This window comes from Tauraco erythrolophus, chromosome 4, assembly GCF_009769465.1.
Source record: "Tauraco erythrolophus isolate bTauEry1 chromosome 4, bTauEry1.pri, whole genome shotgun sequence".
Classification (NCBI taxonomy): domain Eukaryota; kingdom Metazoa; phylum Chordata; class Aves; order Musophagiformes; family Musophagidae; genus Tauraco; species Tauraco erythrolophus.
This window is the reverse complement of record NC_141468.1, coordinates 36,134,489-36,149,922: the sequence shown is the minus strand read 5'-3', so window position 1 is coordinate 36,149,922 and position 15,434 is coordinate 36,134,489. Positions and strand designations below refer to the sequence as shown.

The following is a 15,434-nucleotide window of genomic DNA, read 5'->3' as shown; positions in this document are numbered from 1 at the left end:
ACAATATTTTTCACTCATGGGATGATACATAAGATGTTTGGTATTTTACATTAAGAAACTCTTTCTCTCAAGCACCAGAAGTACACATTCATGATCAACCAATACCACAACAGAAGAACTTTGCTGAAGCACGTACTGAAACTGTATGGACAGTTTTCCACAAACAATTAGAAATACAGCAATTTTAAGTGCAAAAACAGTACAGTTCATCCTCCTGCAAACAGTGAACTCCTAAAGCAGAAGATGTTAACTCCTCTCAGTTCCAGCAGATTTTAGCTCCTGCTAGAAATACAATAGTCAGATTTCTATCTGGAGGGACTTTTTAAAGCTTCTGCTACGTTTTTCCACATTGTCATAAATCAAAGAAAAGAAAAAAGCAACAACCACCATCGCAAAAAACCTTTATAAATATAAGCAAAACAGAACGCTTCAGTAGACTGGAGTTCAAATTACTTTACAAATATATGGTCCAATCCGTAAATGGTTGTTATATTGCCAGTCCTGTTGAAATTCAAGAATTAATCAAAGGATTAAGTTTTGCGAGCTAATAAAAACACACACTGTGATGTATATCAATATGAAAATACATTATATATACATTGTGATGCACATACTATAATAAAAATATAAACATTCTTTTTATTAATAAAAGTTTATACATTCTTTTGGCTCACTGCTGAAATGCAGCTCTTCTTCTGGCTATGATCACAGAATAAACCCACAAATATATCTGTATTAAAAGGGAAGAATGGGAAGCACAACCAGTTGAACAGCAGGAAAAATTTTTGCTATGCAAATGTAATTACTAAATTACAGCATTCGTACCAAGCTCGACACTATTCTTTTCTTGAAAAATAGAATACTACAGATTTTCTAAATTGGAAGAAAAATAATTTTATTTTCCACTGCAATGCTGCTAGATGACATCCAAGTGCTGTTTAGTAAAGAGGATTACTTGTACAGAAAGGATTATCACCTCATTTTAAGAAAGACAAAAACAGCCAGATAAAAGTCTAATTTCTTACTGTTTGTAACAAGAGCCACAAAAGTCCAAGGCATGCAGGTAAAATCTGCAGAATGTACTTCATTTTGAGCCGTCCTTACTTTTAGAGAAAGAGACTATATAAGGAAGAGGCTTCAGTCATTATTTTAAAAAGCACACAGAAGTATGTTGTCTGGAAATTTACTAGTTGGTACACACCTTAGGATGTTTCCTTCTGAAAAAGCAATGAAGACAGTAGGCCTTCACATTTCACTGCTATTTAAAATAAAAAACTCAGAAGCTTTTAAAGATTAGTTGTTTAACCAGCTAAGGATTTTTTTTTCAATATTGAACAGAGATACTTGAAGTCTCCAACCTCAACCTAAATCTCTTTGGAAGACGCCAAAGTCAATCATAATACAATGTTAAAACTGCTGTCACATGTTGAACGTTAAAACAGCATCATCACATTCTACTAGCTAAATCCTCCAATAATCCACTTTTTGCCTCTTAATACTTAAGTGTGTAGTCCAAAATGAAACATTTAAAAACCTCTGCAGTATAAAGTCATAGAGAAGCAGATTTTTCTATCTAGAAGGCAAATCATCCCAGACATGTTCTCAAAGGGATGGAAAAGAAGGATATAAGTATTTTGCAGATGAAGACACTATAGACACTGCTAAAGATAAAACCTCAAATTTCAATGGCTAAAGATGGGGACAGGAATACATTGTCAGCCTGGCCTATGACAATCAAAGTCTCAATCAAATTGTCAGGCATAAAATCAAGTTGTCCGAACATTTTAAAAAACACAGTTTTTTTGAGAGATGCTGTGACAAACAGACTTCACCTGACCCCCATACAAACAATAACGCAGAGTCAATAGTGAACATGAATTCTGCATCTTTCACTCAGACAGAGGACTCCAAGAAACCTAAGGCAGATTCTGAAGACCTCTTTAGAAAGAAAGACTGAAAGAAAAAAAGTCCTTGATAAGACTTTCAGAAAGGTAAATTGTACTTTCCATTCCTTAACTGGAATGATGAAGTTCGTTAATTACAAAACCCTTTACAACATAGTAGGGGAAAAACAGCAGTAAAAGAAGAATAGCATGCTGTCCTGAAAGTTATCTTCTGTGATTCTGGTGAAATACAGATGTTTCCGCGTCTCAGACAAATTTTCACAATGGAATCACATGTCCTGCCAGTAAATGTTTAAAAAACCCATTCAATTCTTCCAAAACACTAAGATTACCTACAGTAATCACTATCTTGCACTCCTGAAGAAGGGTGTTCAGACGTCTTATGTTCAGAATGAGTCTGCAGCCTCTGTTCCTTCTCTTTACAAGGAAAGAGTTGGCCTGAATCACCTTCTTTTTTTCATTTAAGCAGACTTATTTGATTGCTCTTAGTCTGCTCAACGTTTGTCTCCTGCCTAAGCTGGAAAGATCCCCGAAAAGGATGAGGGTGGGCAGGCAGTTATTTATTCCCTACTATAAACCATGGATAGCTGCAATCTGATATTATGTATCAACAGAAATTAACAAGAAAGGATGAAAAAGTCAAGCTCTTTATCAATAGTTACTCCTCTCTCTATATATATTTTAAATCATGATAACATACTGGTAACAGGAATATGAAGCTAAAACCTGGAAGCAAACAAACAATGCTTGACTACATGACACCCAGATGGTAAGAGATAACAGACAAAGGTAAAGAACTTGACTCACATGCACAACCTGATTATTGTCAGTAGCCAAGTTCCTTTGGAAAAAGACACACAAGATTACACAGAATTCATTGGAAATCAGATTAACCAAATTACTATCCACAAAAACAATGGACATTTGAGTCCATATATCATGTAATATAGCAATGAACAAGACCACTTATTGTCCAAGAAAAATAAGAGAGCAACTGGAGTCAAGTCGTCTTAACAGATCCCTGTGAGAGACAAGAAAGGGAACATTTGAAAAGTATTTCAGGCATTTAAATGCACAAGGATCTCTCTACACATTACCTGAGAAAGATTCAAAGAATATATGCACAGTAAAGAAAATTATTGTTTGATTTATATAAAGAAGAAAGAGTTGGTCAGCAAAATAAGACTTCAGAAAAAAAAAAGGAAACCAGAGAAGTAAAGCATTATGAAAAGCAATAAACAGAGCACAAAAACTACATAAGCATGGATTTTGGAACTTTGCAGCTAGAAGAGGCCTCAACAAGTCCAAGAACATGAAATCCAAATGCTTAAATGGCAGTAAACAGAAATGAATGGTGCGTGAACAAATTTAATGCAATTATTCATATACTACATCAGATAGCAGGCAGTTGCTGGAGATATGAAATAAATACCTGGAAAAACAGCTACATCTATCTGACAATAAGCATGCTACATAAACAAGTCACTCGTGAAAGACAAACCATACTCAGAAGTGAACCTCACTAACATGAGGAAATTCAAAGAGAAATGAAACAGTTAAAAATGGGAAAGCTTCCGGAGTAGATGAGAAAATATCTGAGCAGGATGTTATTGGGACGACAAAACAAAACAAGAAGAGAGAAAAGACGATTGGCTAAATGCCAGTTGTTCCAATCCTTAATTAAGGACATTCAGTCATTCCAACTAACTGGAGATTTAAGCTTATTGACAGCACTAGGAAAAATCAAGAGGGGAGAAAGCAAAAAATTAACATAGCTATTAAGGATAACAGCAAGTTCAAATAAAATTATTTTCAAATTCTGACAATTAATGGAACAGATTCACTGACTAGTAAAGACATTTGATTCATTTTAGAGAAAAGTACTGTAGAAAGTGAGAAAATATGTAGCGCTGCAGGTGAGATAACAGAAATTACAACTTTTCCAAACAGGTTTTTATAATGCAGTAAGGACTGGGGGGAGGAAAAAGGTTAATTCCCTCAAAGTTTAGTACGAAGAAACACATCATTTTTCATCTTCACATTCAACTGGAACAATAGTGATGTTGAAGGACACAACTAAATAGGCAAGCTCCTTTACTTGTGAATATGACATTACCAAACTAGTAGACTGTTCTGAAAAAATCATGATACCACATATGTTAAGTAGAGTGATTTTAAGTCAAAATTAGAGAACAGCAGAATATAAAATCAAAATATTGGTGCTGAAACAATTGACAAATTGTTTCTGATAAATTAATACAAACACAAGAGCTGACTTAATATCAAATAACCAACAGTAATTGCGTAGATATTTAAGGGTGGGAGAAATACTAACGGTGAGGCTGTACCACTCCTAGTATGCAAAGATATAGTAGAATGAAGCGAGAAATAATGAAGAAAAACACATGACCATTTTTCTTTATTTAAAAACTAATTTTAAAATACTAACACTATTAAGAGACTAACAATTAAATCAAGGTTACTTTAAGCAAACATTAAAAACTTCCACAAAATACATAATTCTACAACTACCCCCAGTGTCTGTATAAAAACATTGTAATACAGAAACTAAATGCCTCTATAAAATCCAAAGCTCCAAGTTTATGTTCTTGTATTTCAATAACCAGGAGGAGGTGCTTGGAAAAAAGTTAATAAGAGTAGCTATATAGATAAAATGTCAAACATTCTGAACATATCTCACAGATCACTTACATTTGTTTCACTGCATTTGAAAAGCTATTTTCAGCTAGCAAAGACTAGGAGCTTAATTTGCTTTTTTTTTTTTCCCATAAAACTGACATATCAACACTGAAATTGACATTCAAGTGCCAAGAATCCAAGTTTATGATTTCCCTATGAATCCTGAATTTACCCTGAGAATCATTTTCCGAACAGTTTCAAGATTTTAGTATTTCTCAGCCACCTCCACCCCCCTCAACCCCAAAACTCCAACACATGAAAAATCCACTACGATCTGAAGGAAACATTTACAAACTCAACAAAATTTCTATCAATTCAATTCCTATTAGTTTAGAATTCATGTGTTTAAGAATTGCTTTCCCCACCCCACTTTCTATGAATCTATAACATTTGTGTGTTCATGTCATCGCTATACTGTAATTCAAAATCCTGCATTTTTCCTCTCCTACTTAAAAGTTTTTTTCCATTTTCCATCTTTACATAAATTTCTAATCTGCTACCATTACAATAGAGAAACGAACTGGAACTTTAACTTTACAAAACCAAGACACAAACAACTGGCAGCAAAATAAAATAAAAAAAATAATTAAACAAATAAAGAAGCTGTTTTTTTAAAAAAGATAACGTAAATAGTGAAAGGAGGGACACACATTCAATAGCCACTCCATTAACCTTAAAGCTGTAAAAGCAAATTTACAAAAAACAGATACACAATCTCTACTCTGCCAACCAAGCATCTCTCTCCTATGTCATTAAGTTCCTGTAACACTTCCCCTAATTTCTGTTTTGAAAGCAACCACAGCTGCAATACAAAATAAATTACTTCCAGTAGTAGGGTCAAACAAATGCTTGAAGTAAGATGTTCTGAAAAATCTGAATTCTTGGCACTGGAGATATTTTTAGATCAAGTGTTAGTTTCTGACATGCCTTCAGCAGTATTTCACTACAGTCTGGTACTATACATGTTGTAACGTTCAAAAATAGATCTTGGTAAGCATCCAAGTCTCTTACTAGTAAACCTTATTGCAGTTACAGTGGTTCTACTTAACACTTCATTAAAAACATTTATTGGAACCATCTGCCCTTATCTATCAATATTACTTAAGTTTATATAATTAATGAGCATATAATAAATGAGAATTCTGTATAAATTTAAATGTTTACAGATCTAGACATGGTGCTTGTTGCTGCTCTAGATCAGCAACAGTCTGTGACAGTTTGGGGTGAAGTCAACGCAGAAGTGCTAAGTGCTTTAAAAAAAACCCGAACCAAAACACAACCTACAGTACTTCTGGACATATTTTTCAATGGAAAAAGGAAACAAAGATTTTTTTTTTTTTTTAATTTTTTACACTTACCTTCAGCACATTTGAACCACATTTTCAAGTTCATATACAAACAAATACAAAAGCTTTTTTTGTTGTTGTTATTTTTACCTAGGAAACTTTGATTAGGGAATCTATTCACTGATATTTCAGCAATACATATCATTTAACTAACTCCACTGTGGTCCAACTTGTCCCAAAACTGAGTTACATAAAAAATAAAACAAAAGACAAATGAAAAAATCTCCTAACAAATATTTATCTATAACACCGGTAAGACATTTCAGTATATGAGACAATTAAGAACCTGAGCAGAAACCCAGCTATGAGTTCATAAGGAACTCCACAGTTTATCTCTTCCTATTTTTACTTAATAAAAAGCAAAAGACATCAAAATACTTTTTAATCTAGGTTTCTTCCATTTTGGCCACATAAATGGAATTTGAGGTAATGATCTAAAGAAACTGTCTATCAAAACAAATATGCTGAAATGTCAAACCTCTTTCAGCTATAATAGATTTCATGCTCTCGTTCACCTCAAGATACTCACCTAGAATAAAGACGAAGCATTTATACACAGAAACTTTAGTTATATTTTTACCTCATTTCATTACAGTAGATCATGCCCTCTAGTGGAAAAATAAAGGAGCTTTGTACAGAAACAGTGTAACTGAAACAAACACACAACACTGCTAACTTACTTAAATTTGTCCTATGCTTCTTATGTTATGGACTTAATTTCCATAATCCAGAACGTTTCTTTACTGATGATGGCAGTTTTTTGAAAAAACAGCAGTTTTCTTGCTATATATGGCAGCTAGTTTTCCTTTTCCTCACACATATTAGCTTTCTCATAAAAAGAAACATGGAACCTCTTTATTAATTTGCCTACATCTGTTTTATCTTAATACATTCCTTCCTGCATATCCAAACATTTTACAGCAACTGTGATTTAGTGTCCTGTTATATTTAGATCAAAAGGAATAAAGTTGAGCATAATTCAAAAAGCATATACTAGCATATCTTACCATCTTCTGTCTTTTGAAAGGATTTGATACCTGCCATATGCAGTTCAAAATTGTTTTAATAATTTTTAAATTACCTTAACAAAATCTCTATCAGTTTTCTCCTTCCATTCTTCTCCAAATACAGCAGAAAAAGATCCTAAAGCTTTAAGCATAAAAAACAGAATTTAGTAAATTAAAAAGAACATTTTTGTTTGACTTTTTACTAATCCGTAAACTAAAGATTCAACAACATTGCAGACTCTTCCAGGGTTTCCTTTTCACTTTAAAAAAAAAAAAACCACAAAAAAACCCACACCAAACTTGTACTAAATTGCACAAAGCAATTGAAATTTCTACAGTCATTTAATTAACTGCTACTGCAGTTTTACAGTTTAAATTGAAAATAAGTAGTCTATAAAGAACGGACTAGTTTGTGAACCTTTTAAAAAACACATGGGAAACTTCCACAGCTCTTTTCCAGGAGGTCAAGATGACTGCTCAGTTTTCAGCCTCACATCAACAACTGTTTTCCATGTGCAGAGTAAAAGCTGTAAACACTACTTTAGTAATTACTCGAATTCCCACTAATGTTTTCTAAAAACATAATAGTAGCAGTGAAATTTTGACAGCACTCAGTTCTCATCAAAGTCAATATTTAACCAGGAATCATGACGGATGTTCTTGGGTGTCTGGTGGAGCCACTACCACAAATTTTCTAATCGTCACTCCTTGAAAGCAGCTAAGATTCAGTCAATCTAAATCAGAGACTTAGTCAATCCAACTCAGAGACTTAGTCAATCCAAAAATAAACTCCGTCTGGCAACAGTTCTGTAAAGAACTAACAACATGTTTAGGTTACACTTAAACATTTTGGTTCATAATGTTTTATCCTTTTGAGCAAAATGCTACAAATCTCAATTTGAAGACCACATCAGCTTTCAACGCGTAGAATCCAAACCAAGGTTCATGCACCACTCCAAATTGAAGATACTCCAAAACTCCTGGGGCTGCCCTATCACATGCAATATAACTGTCATCTCAAACTTTAGTGGGGGGGGGGGGGGGGGGGGGTGGGGGGGGAAGACATATTTTTCTTGTTACCTAGAAACAGTGCATTATAAATACTAACAATGATAAACCCTTTAAATTATAGACAAGCCAAATCTAAAACCCACATTAAATAAAGTTGATCGGCTATCATTTATTTACACCTGAAATTACAGTGACAGTATCTTCATACTATCTGAATTTGCTAATTACAGATTTCATTTAATCACCAAACCTGACAGATTTACCTTCATTATTTATAGTATAAGAGCCTGTTAAGTATTTCAAATCGAAGCTCGATGCTTCAAAATAAGGAAATGCACATCCCCTTTCCTTCCCCAATTTGTCCCATTTAGTCCTCCTAATGCTGCCAGGACACTGCTTGGATTTATCCAGAAGATGTAATCAGGTAAGATAAAAAAAATGGAGTTTTCCCCAGGGAATGAAAAGAGCAAGTCGATTACATGCTCATCGTTCCTCTTGGCTTTATGTCAACTGTTTTTCAATATAAGAAATACTAATACAGATAATCTATGGAACAAGCCTGTGCTAGGAGCCCAAGTTAAGAACTTGGGAAAACACAGTCTACTTTTGTAATATCCAAAAAACACAATGAAATAGCAATACAAAACTTCTTTTTTTTTTTTTTTTTTTTAATAGATTCCTAAATCCATAGAAGTTCCATCAAAAGAACAGGAGAGTGATGGTAAACTCAAAAATCCAGAAAGCAAGCATCCCGGAATCACTAAATGCAAGACTAAGTTTCATTTTTGCTTCCTTTCAAATATTTTTCTTTGAAAGTTCTTGTGACTGGGCCAGATGCAGATGTTAAATGACAGAGATCTAACCATAATGGAAGAGTATGGGTACAAATCAAAAACATAACAGCTGAAGAACACTAATGCAACACTGGGGGGAGATGGGGGAAGCTACAAATCATCATGTAAAAATGATCATAGAATTATAGAATCATAGAATGGTTAGGGCTGGAAGGGACCTTCAAAGGTCATCTAGTCCAACCCCCCTGCAAGGAACAGGGATATCTCCAACTAGATCAGGTTGCTCAGGGCCTCATGACAATGATTAAAAAAAACCCACCAAACAGTATACAACGTCTTAACACTGATTCTTCCCCAAAATTTTAAAAGAGAATCTGACATACTATACCATGTTTGTACTTACACATGCAAAGTCGATTTATGCTCAAACAGATATGATCATTTCTACTAGCAGACTTAAATATACTTAGCAGAAAAAGCTCATTTGAGCAATTTCTTATGGCGGTAATTTCTGAAATTAGTTTTTTTTAAAAAAATCAGTATGTAAAAATAATAAATACTTCCTCCTGACCACCATCAGACAGGAGCTATGCTGTTATGATTTTAGGATGGTTTGAGTTATCTTTCCCCCCCCCCCTCTCCTAACAGAAAGACAAACAAGCAATTAAGAAAGAACAACTTGGCATGGAGATCACACTGAACAAGTCAGAAAAAATTATTTCACGTACTGAAGAATTTTGATGGAATAGAATCTCTTTTAAAATTTATGTGGTAACACATTAAGTAATTCTGAAACTCAGATTTTGATTTTTATCCCTTGAGTTTTGTATTCTGAATTTCACTACAGATAAATGTGAAGTACCAGGATAAAAATCTTAGTGAGTCATTGTTTTCAGACTGCCCTTTTTTTAATTTTTAAATTTGTGACTGCTCTTAGAAAAGAATTACAAAAAGTAAGCATAGTCCTATGAATTCAGAGGAAAGCAGTAACACACTACAAGAAGATGGAAATTCAATGCTGTAGATCTGAGCATCTTGAACAATTAAACTCTATCACTGTTACATAACACTGTTTTAAATTACCTAACTCAAAAGGAATTTGTAACATCTGATAAAAACTAACTGTGGACAAGGTAAAAAGAAAAACTAGATATAAGTATATTACAGTGCACTAAATTATAAACATTTTAATTATTGAGGGTTGTGAAAGATGCTACAACAGGTATTGACTCTTTCTGTTGCAAAGATGTTGTTGCATACTTACTGTCATCAAACACCCCAGCATTTGCAAGCAGTAAAGTGATGATTTTAGGGTCCTTTTCAAGCTGCATAACATGCTTGCTTTCATTTGAAAGAAGAGTACATACATTAATTGCAAAGTCCACTTCATTTGGGAGTCCAGATAACAGTGAAAGCACCAATTTATTGTAGTCATTTGGTGAGTTAAAGTCCATAGACAGCCCATAGCTTTGACGAAGGTAATCTAAATTTAAAAAAAAAAATTAAACCAATGTTTTCACAGCTAAACTAATTAATGGTCAGTTGATACCATAAGCAATATTATTATGAATGATAAGTAGGGGTTTTTCTAAGTTTATTAATAAGGCATTGTGGGTTTTAACAAGTTTTTACAGTATTCAATTTATTTTTTCCATTTTTCTTTGGCCAAAATGTTGAACACATTCTACTTTGCTGCCTACCTTTCTAGTTAGATACTAATTCCTTCATCATCTCCAGAATGCAACACTGCTGTATTTTATCCCAGAGAAAAGCTTTGAAAACACAAGCTTTAATTAAAGCAGAATAGAATTGTAATACAATTTGGAGTCATTTTCTACAAAACGAATTACGCATTCCACAGAGTCCACCAGCTTCCGATTTGTTTATTGATTCAAGATTGATACATTGGTCTGTAAATTACAATGCTGTTGATTCTGGCTCCTTACGCATGTGCTTAATTCCTTGGATTTTAACGATTAATTAATTGTATGCTCAGTTCTGGTATTTGGCTCTGAAAGAAATGACTGATGTGACAGAAACACAATCTGCGCATTTTCAAGGTATGTTGTTTCAAGACAAGTAACTATTTAGCTTTGCAAATTAGAAAAAGAGACATATGTGAAAAAAAAAACCAAAACCCACCAGTTTCTGGATTCTTACATTTATTTTGTTTTGGTCCACAGTGGAAAGGTTTTTGAGTGTATTAAATTAATAATCTGAGTGACCTACAGATTCAATAGTTTTAATAATACTGTAAATTTATCTACACGTTATTTCTGTAGCCTGTCCAAATTATTTTTTTATATATATATACACACACACATATACACACTCACACATATATATATATGAGAAAAAACAGCACTTTCTTCCTCAAAAATTTACCTGACACACTGTGTTGCTGGTAGTTATAGGAAGTTGGAATTGCACCAATAGGAAGTTGCGGCTTTGGATTGCCTGGTTGTACCTCATCATCCTCCTCCCCAAAATGATGGACTTTTTCATACTTTTCTAGATAACTGGAATTAAAAAAAAAAAAAGGAAAAAAAAAAAAGAGAGAGAGAGCCACAAAGGTTTTGAATATGTATAGTACAACTAAATCCTTCATCCTCCAAGAGCTGAAATGTTAAAGGAAACAAACTGTACAAACACGAAGATTTACTGAAACAATAGTCAAAGTGGTATAAAACATAAAACACGAGTCAGACTGACAATAGGTGATACAGAATATGCAGATATGTCAAATTATGGATTTAGATACTAAATTTCTTCACCTTTCTCAACAACAATGCCTAGCTAAATTGCAAACCATTAAGCCCTCCTGTGACTAAGTCCATTTTTATCAAATGAACTTTTGCTTTTGCTACCCAAGATAACCCTGCAGATGGAAGCATCATAAAAATCACTCTGTGCAGGTTACCAATACACATACGGACATCAAGTCCAGAAAAATACTTACTTCTTTTTGCCTGACCTATAGAGAAATAAGTATTCCAACTCCAAGCAATTACACAACAGTAAGAGAATTCAGGGATCCTGAGGGTAACAATTTAGGATCAGAAGTTCTGAGCCATGGCTACAGCTAATGACTATTGGAAATCCCTTTGAACTCCTTAAGAAAAGAAAAATGCTGATACACTGTACGCAGAATGGACTGCAAGCACAGACGTTACATATAACAAAAGTAAACAATCAATCAACTTGGCAAATTGATTATCTCATTTAATAGTTAATACAGCATTAAAAACCTTCAGAGCTTTCTACACTCCAACATATAAAGTCAACTTAAAAGGCCCACTGTAGCCTTAACTTCATAGTGATGCAGTCACAAAACCCTTCATGAAATTATGCCAAGATCACAAAGCTGCCAAAATTTACAGATTTATCATTTAAAACATTTATGTTCCTCTTTGTATAGGCTAAAAATATTTAATATATGAAGAAAAAACAACCTTTGGTATAATTTTTGTCAGTAGACACTGAAGTCATTCACTCATGGTGAATCAGAAATATTTTAAGAAAAATTTTAGGAAAACAATATTCTCATTGACCTCTGGGGAATATTTCACATGCATTAAATTAGTAATTATTTCATGAACAGAGATATCAGTGACAAAACCATACCTTTAAAGTATTAGCAAATACATTTTTTGTTAAAAAAATGGGACATTCCAAAAGAAAGGAAACAATTTCAGAGTTAGTAAGGCATATCATAAAGTAATGTATCACATGCAACTATGATTCGTGTCTGACTAGTGTGTAGGATACTGAAAGTACTACATGTTTTACTGTTACATGAACCACTGCTATAGCACCCTCCTGATTACAAAGACGCTTGAGTGAATTAAGGAGTCAGCAAAAATCTTCCCTGCATTATCATTTGCTTTTAAGGATTTTAACAGACTAAAAATTACATTTAAAAACAGTTAGTTTTTATCTTTAAACTAAAAATCTTCATTTATGTGAATTAGGTTCCAATTTCAAATCTGCAAAGAAGTAAAATCCTATAACATGATGTTATTTAAAACTTTTTAAAACTCATAGCTCAACACTGTCCTACCCACAGGTTTTTAAATCCAAAGCCTAATTTTTCTCTTCCATTTTCCTTACCCTTTTATCCCACTTCTTTCCTTTACCTTACATTTTATATCCAAAGATTAAACCCAAATACAATCCAAGCTTCTATGTGGGAAAAGGTGATTCTCAGCATATGAACAAAGACACTACTCCAAGGGGGAAAAATAAAAATAAAACAGTGCTCGTCCCTTCTAAAGAATTTATTTTTTGTTGCATTTAAATAGTCATTTAGAGAGTCTGACCTAAGTATTTACACAACTGTTTTATTATTTTATTTCCTTCTTGCATTTTATCAGAGAAGTAATATCATAGCTTTATTCTGCTTTATTATCTGTTTTCAGCTATTCAAGTTTTAGTTTTTTTTTTAAAAAATAATTTCCATCCAATATTAATGAATTGTTACGCACTCCATAAATGAACATTACATCACTGAATATGATGAACCATGCTCAAACACTACATGGGACATTAATATTACATATAGTATGTGATTAAACAATTTCAAAGTAGTGAAGAGAGAAATACACACACTGCAGAATGTAACTGAAAAAGATTTTTAAAAGCATGAAGCTACAGTTGCATAACCAAACATTCAAGTGTAGAGTCAAAAACTGAACGCCTGATGAATAATGCACCATGCAATCTTATGTGTCCCAAGACTCTACGCATGCTAAAGTGTATCTGTACTGGTTTCTCAAAATAACTGTGTAGATACCCTAACACAGCTACAAAAACAAGATTTACTGGAATAAAACAATCACCCAATTGTAAAAGCTAGAACTCCATGGTTTTAAATCATCTAGAAAGTATTATATTCTGCCAGTGACAGAAGCATTTATTTAAGGCTCATTGTTTTGAACTATGTACACCTACATACCGACCAGCATCTCTTCTCTATTTTGACCATTCTGAAACCAGAAAATATTGTAGTATGAACCGAAATAATACCAGTAGCTTTTGTATTCTCACAGGCTGAATTCTCACCTGTACACATTAGTGGATGGTATTTCAAGACAAACTTAACAGAGGCTTCTAAAATCCTGAGAAGAAACACAGTTTTTTGCAGGATCCTGAACTATGTGCAAGTCTAATAGTAAGTAGGACCACAATATTTCCAAGTTATCCTGCTCCAAAACGATGCATAGGAACAATTAGAACACTTTCAGTTAAAACGTTGCTCACTGCAAAAGACTAGTCTTCTATCTGCTACCAGCATTTGTTTGTTGTCTTTCAAACAGTTCAGTAAATCACTGAATCTGTCATCATGGTTTGAATGAGTTTGTACTGTAATTGAGGTGACCAATGCTGAAAATATTATTTCACAGAACTAGTCTAACTTTTGAAAGTGGAAAGGAAACCTGAAAATCTAGAACTGATCTTTCCTACACATGCACAAACACATGCATTGCTTTGTATTCCTATGAGATCATCAAAAACTGTTGAATTTGAGGGAAAAACACATCAAGGAAAAGATATGGCCTTCACAAAATCCTGAATCAGATTAAACAAATTAATGAATAAGTCAAATCAATTTAAACAGAGCCTAAATAAATGTGTGTTTATGATGAAGAGCTAAAGGAGTAGCTCAGAGACAGCTTGACCTTCCCTCCTTCTGACCATCCAGTCTCTCACTTTTCATAGAGAGCTCATTCAGCAAACAAAGAGGATTCTAGGTTGTCTTTCCACTCATTTTTCAAACTGAACAGGGTTCAGATGAATACTAGAGCTGATGCAGGGGAAACTGCAGGCGTACACAGCGGAGGATGGCAAGATGATGATGAGCATGTGCCATTTCTACACTGGCAAAAGGTACACAGCCTTAGCTTCTCTAATGGGACTTCAGAAGTGCTGTGGCCAGATCTAATCTCCTTGTATTTGTTGGCCTGAATCAAAGCTTAAGCTTATCATTAAAACACTTTCTTTACTGAATGTAAGAGTCTGTACGAATATTTAATAAGATTAAGTAAAAATCGCTATACAGAAGCACATACAGTACTCAAAATATGGTTTGCAAATCTACTACCATCTTTTTCTGGACTTGTCCTCTCTACCAAGAATGAATAGCTATTTAAGAATTTTTTTTAAATATATATGTACACCTTATATATCATAAAATAATCCATGTTGTTCCATAATATAAACTACAAATACTGAAATTCATGCTTTTTATTAAAGCCACATCCCAGCAGAACTGAACAATATGAATATGTTGTGCTAGATGTGCTCCTCTGTTAATACCTACTTTATTAAAATGTGTTAAAACAGTTCTGCCAAAGACAGAAACTCTGAAATTTCAAAAATCTTGCTTCCTTCTTCCCTTTCTGAAACCAAACAATTACATTGTTTCCCACTTGGTTTGACTGAGAAATTTTGGAGATGTAGAAAAACATTAGATATAAATTAAAAGACCTTTGCAAACTAAAACAGTCGTAATTTTGTTCAGTGTTGACAACTCTCACAAATGTCTTACTGAATATTTCATAGGAAACCAGGACTCAAATCAACCTTAAGCGATGATCTAATTTCGTCCTATGCCAAAGTAAGAACCAACGTCACGTTCCTAAGTTCTCAGCTCTTTTTGTTGTTATTCAATTT

The 15,434-nt window shown here is 33.6% G+C and overlaps 1 protein-coding gene across 2 annotated transcripts in view; it reads right to left on the bottom strand.

The window, feature by feature from the left end:
* Positions 1–15,434, bottom strand: part of ARID2 (AT-rich interaction domain 2) — a 109,526-nt gene that overhangs the window by 37,296 nt on the left and 56,796 nt on the right. For both annotated transcript variants that reach the window (XM_086610800.1, XM_086610799.1), the window contains 3 exons: positions 11,148–11,281; positions 10,027–10,245; positions 7,032–7,099 (listed from right to left, as the gene is read on the bottom strand). In XM_086610800.1, coding sequence (XP_086466926.1) covers positions 7,032–7,099; positions 10,027–10,245; positions 11,148–11,281 — 421 coding nt within the window. The remainder of the gene's footprint in view (positions 1–7,031; positions 7,100–10,026; positions 10,246–11,147; positions 11,282–15,434) is intronic.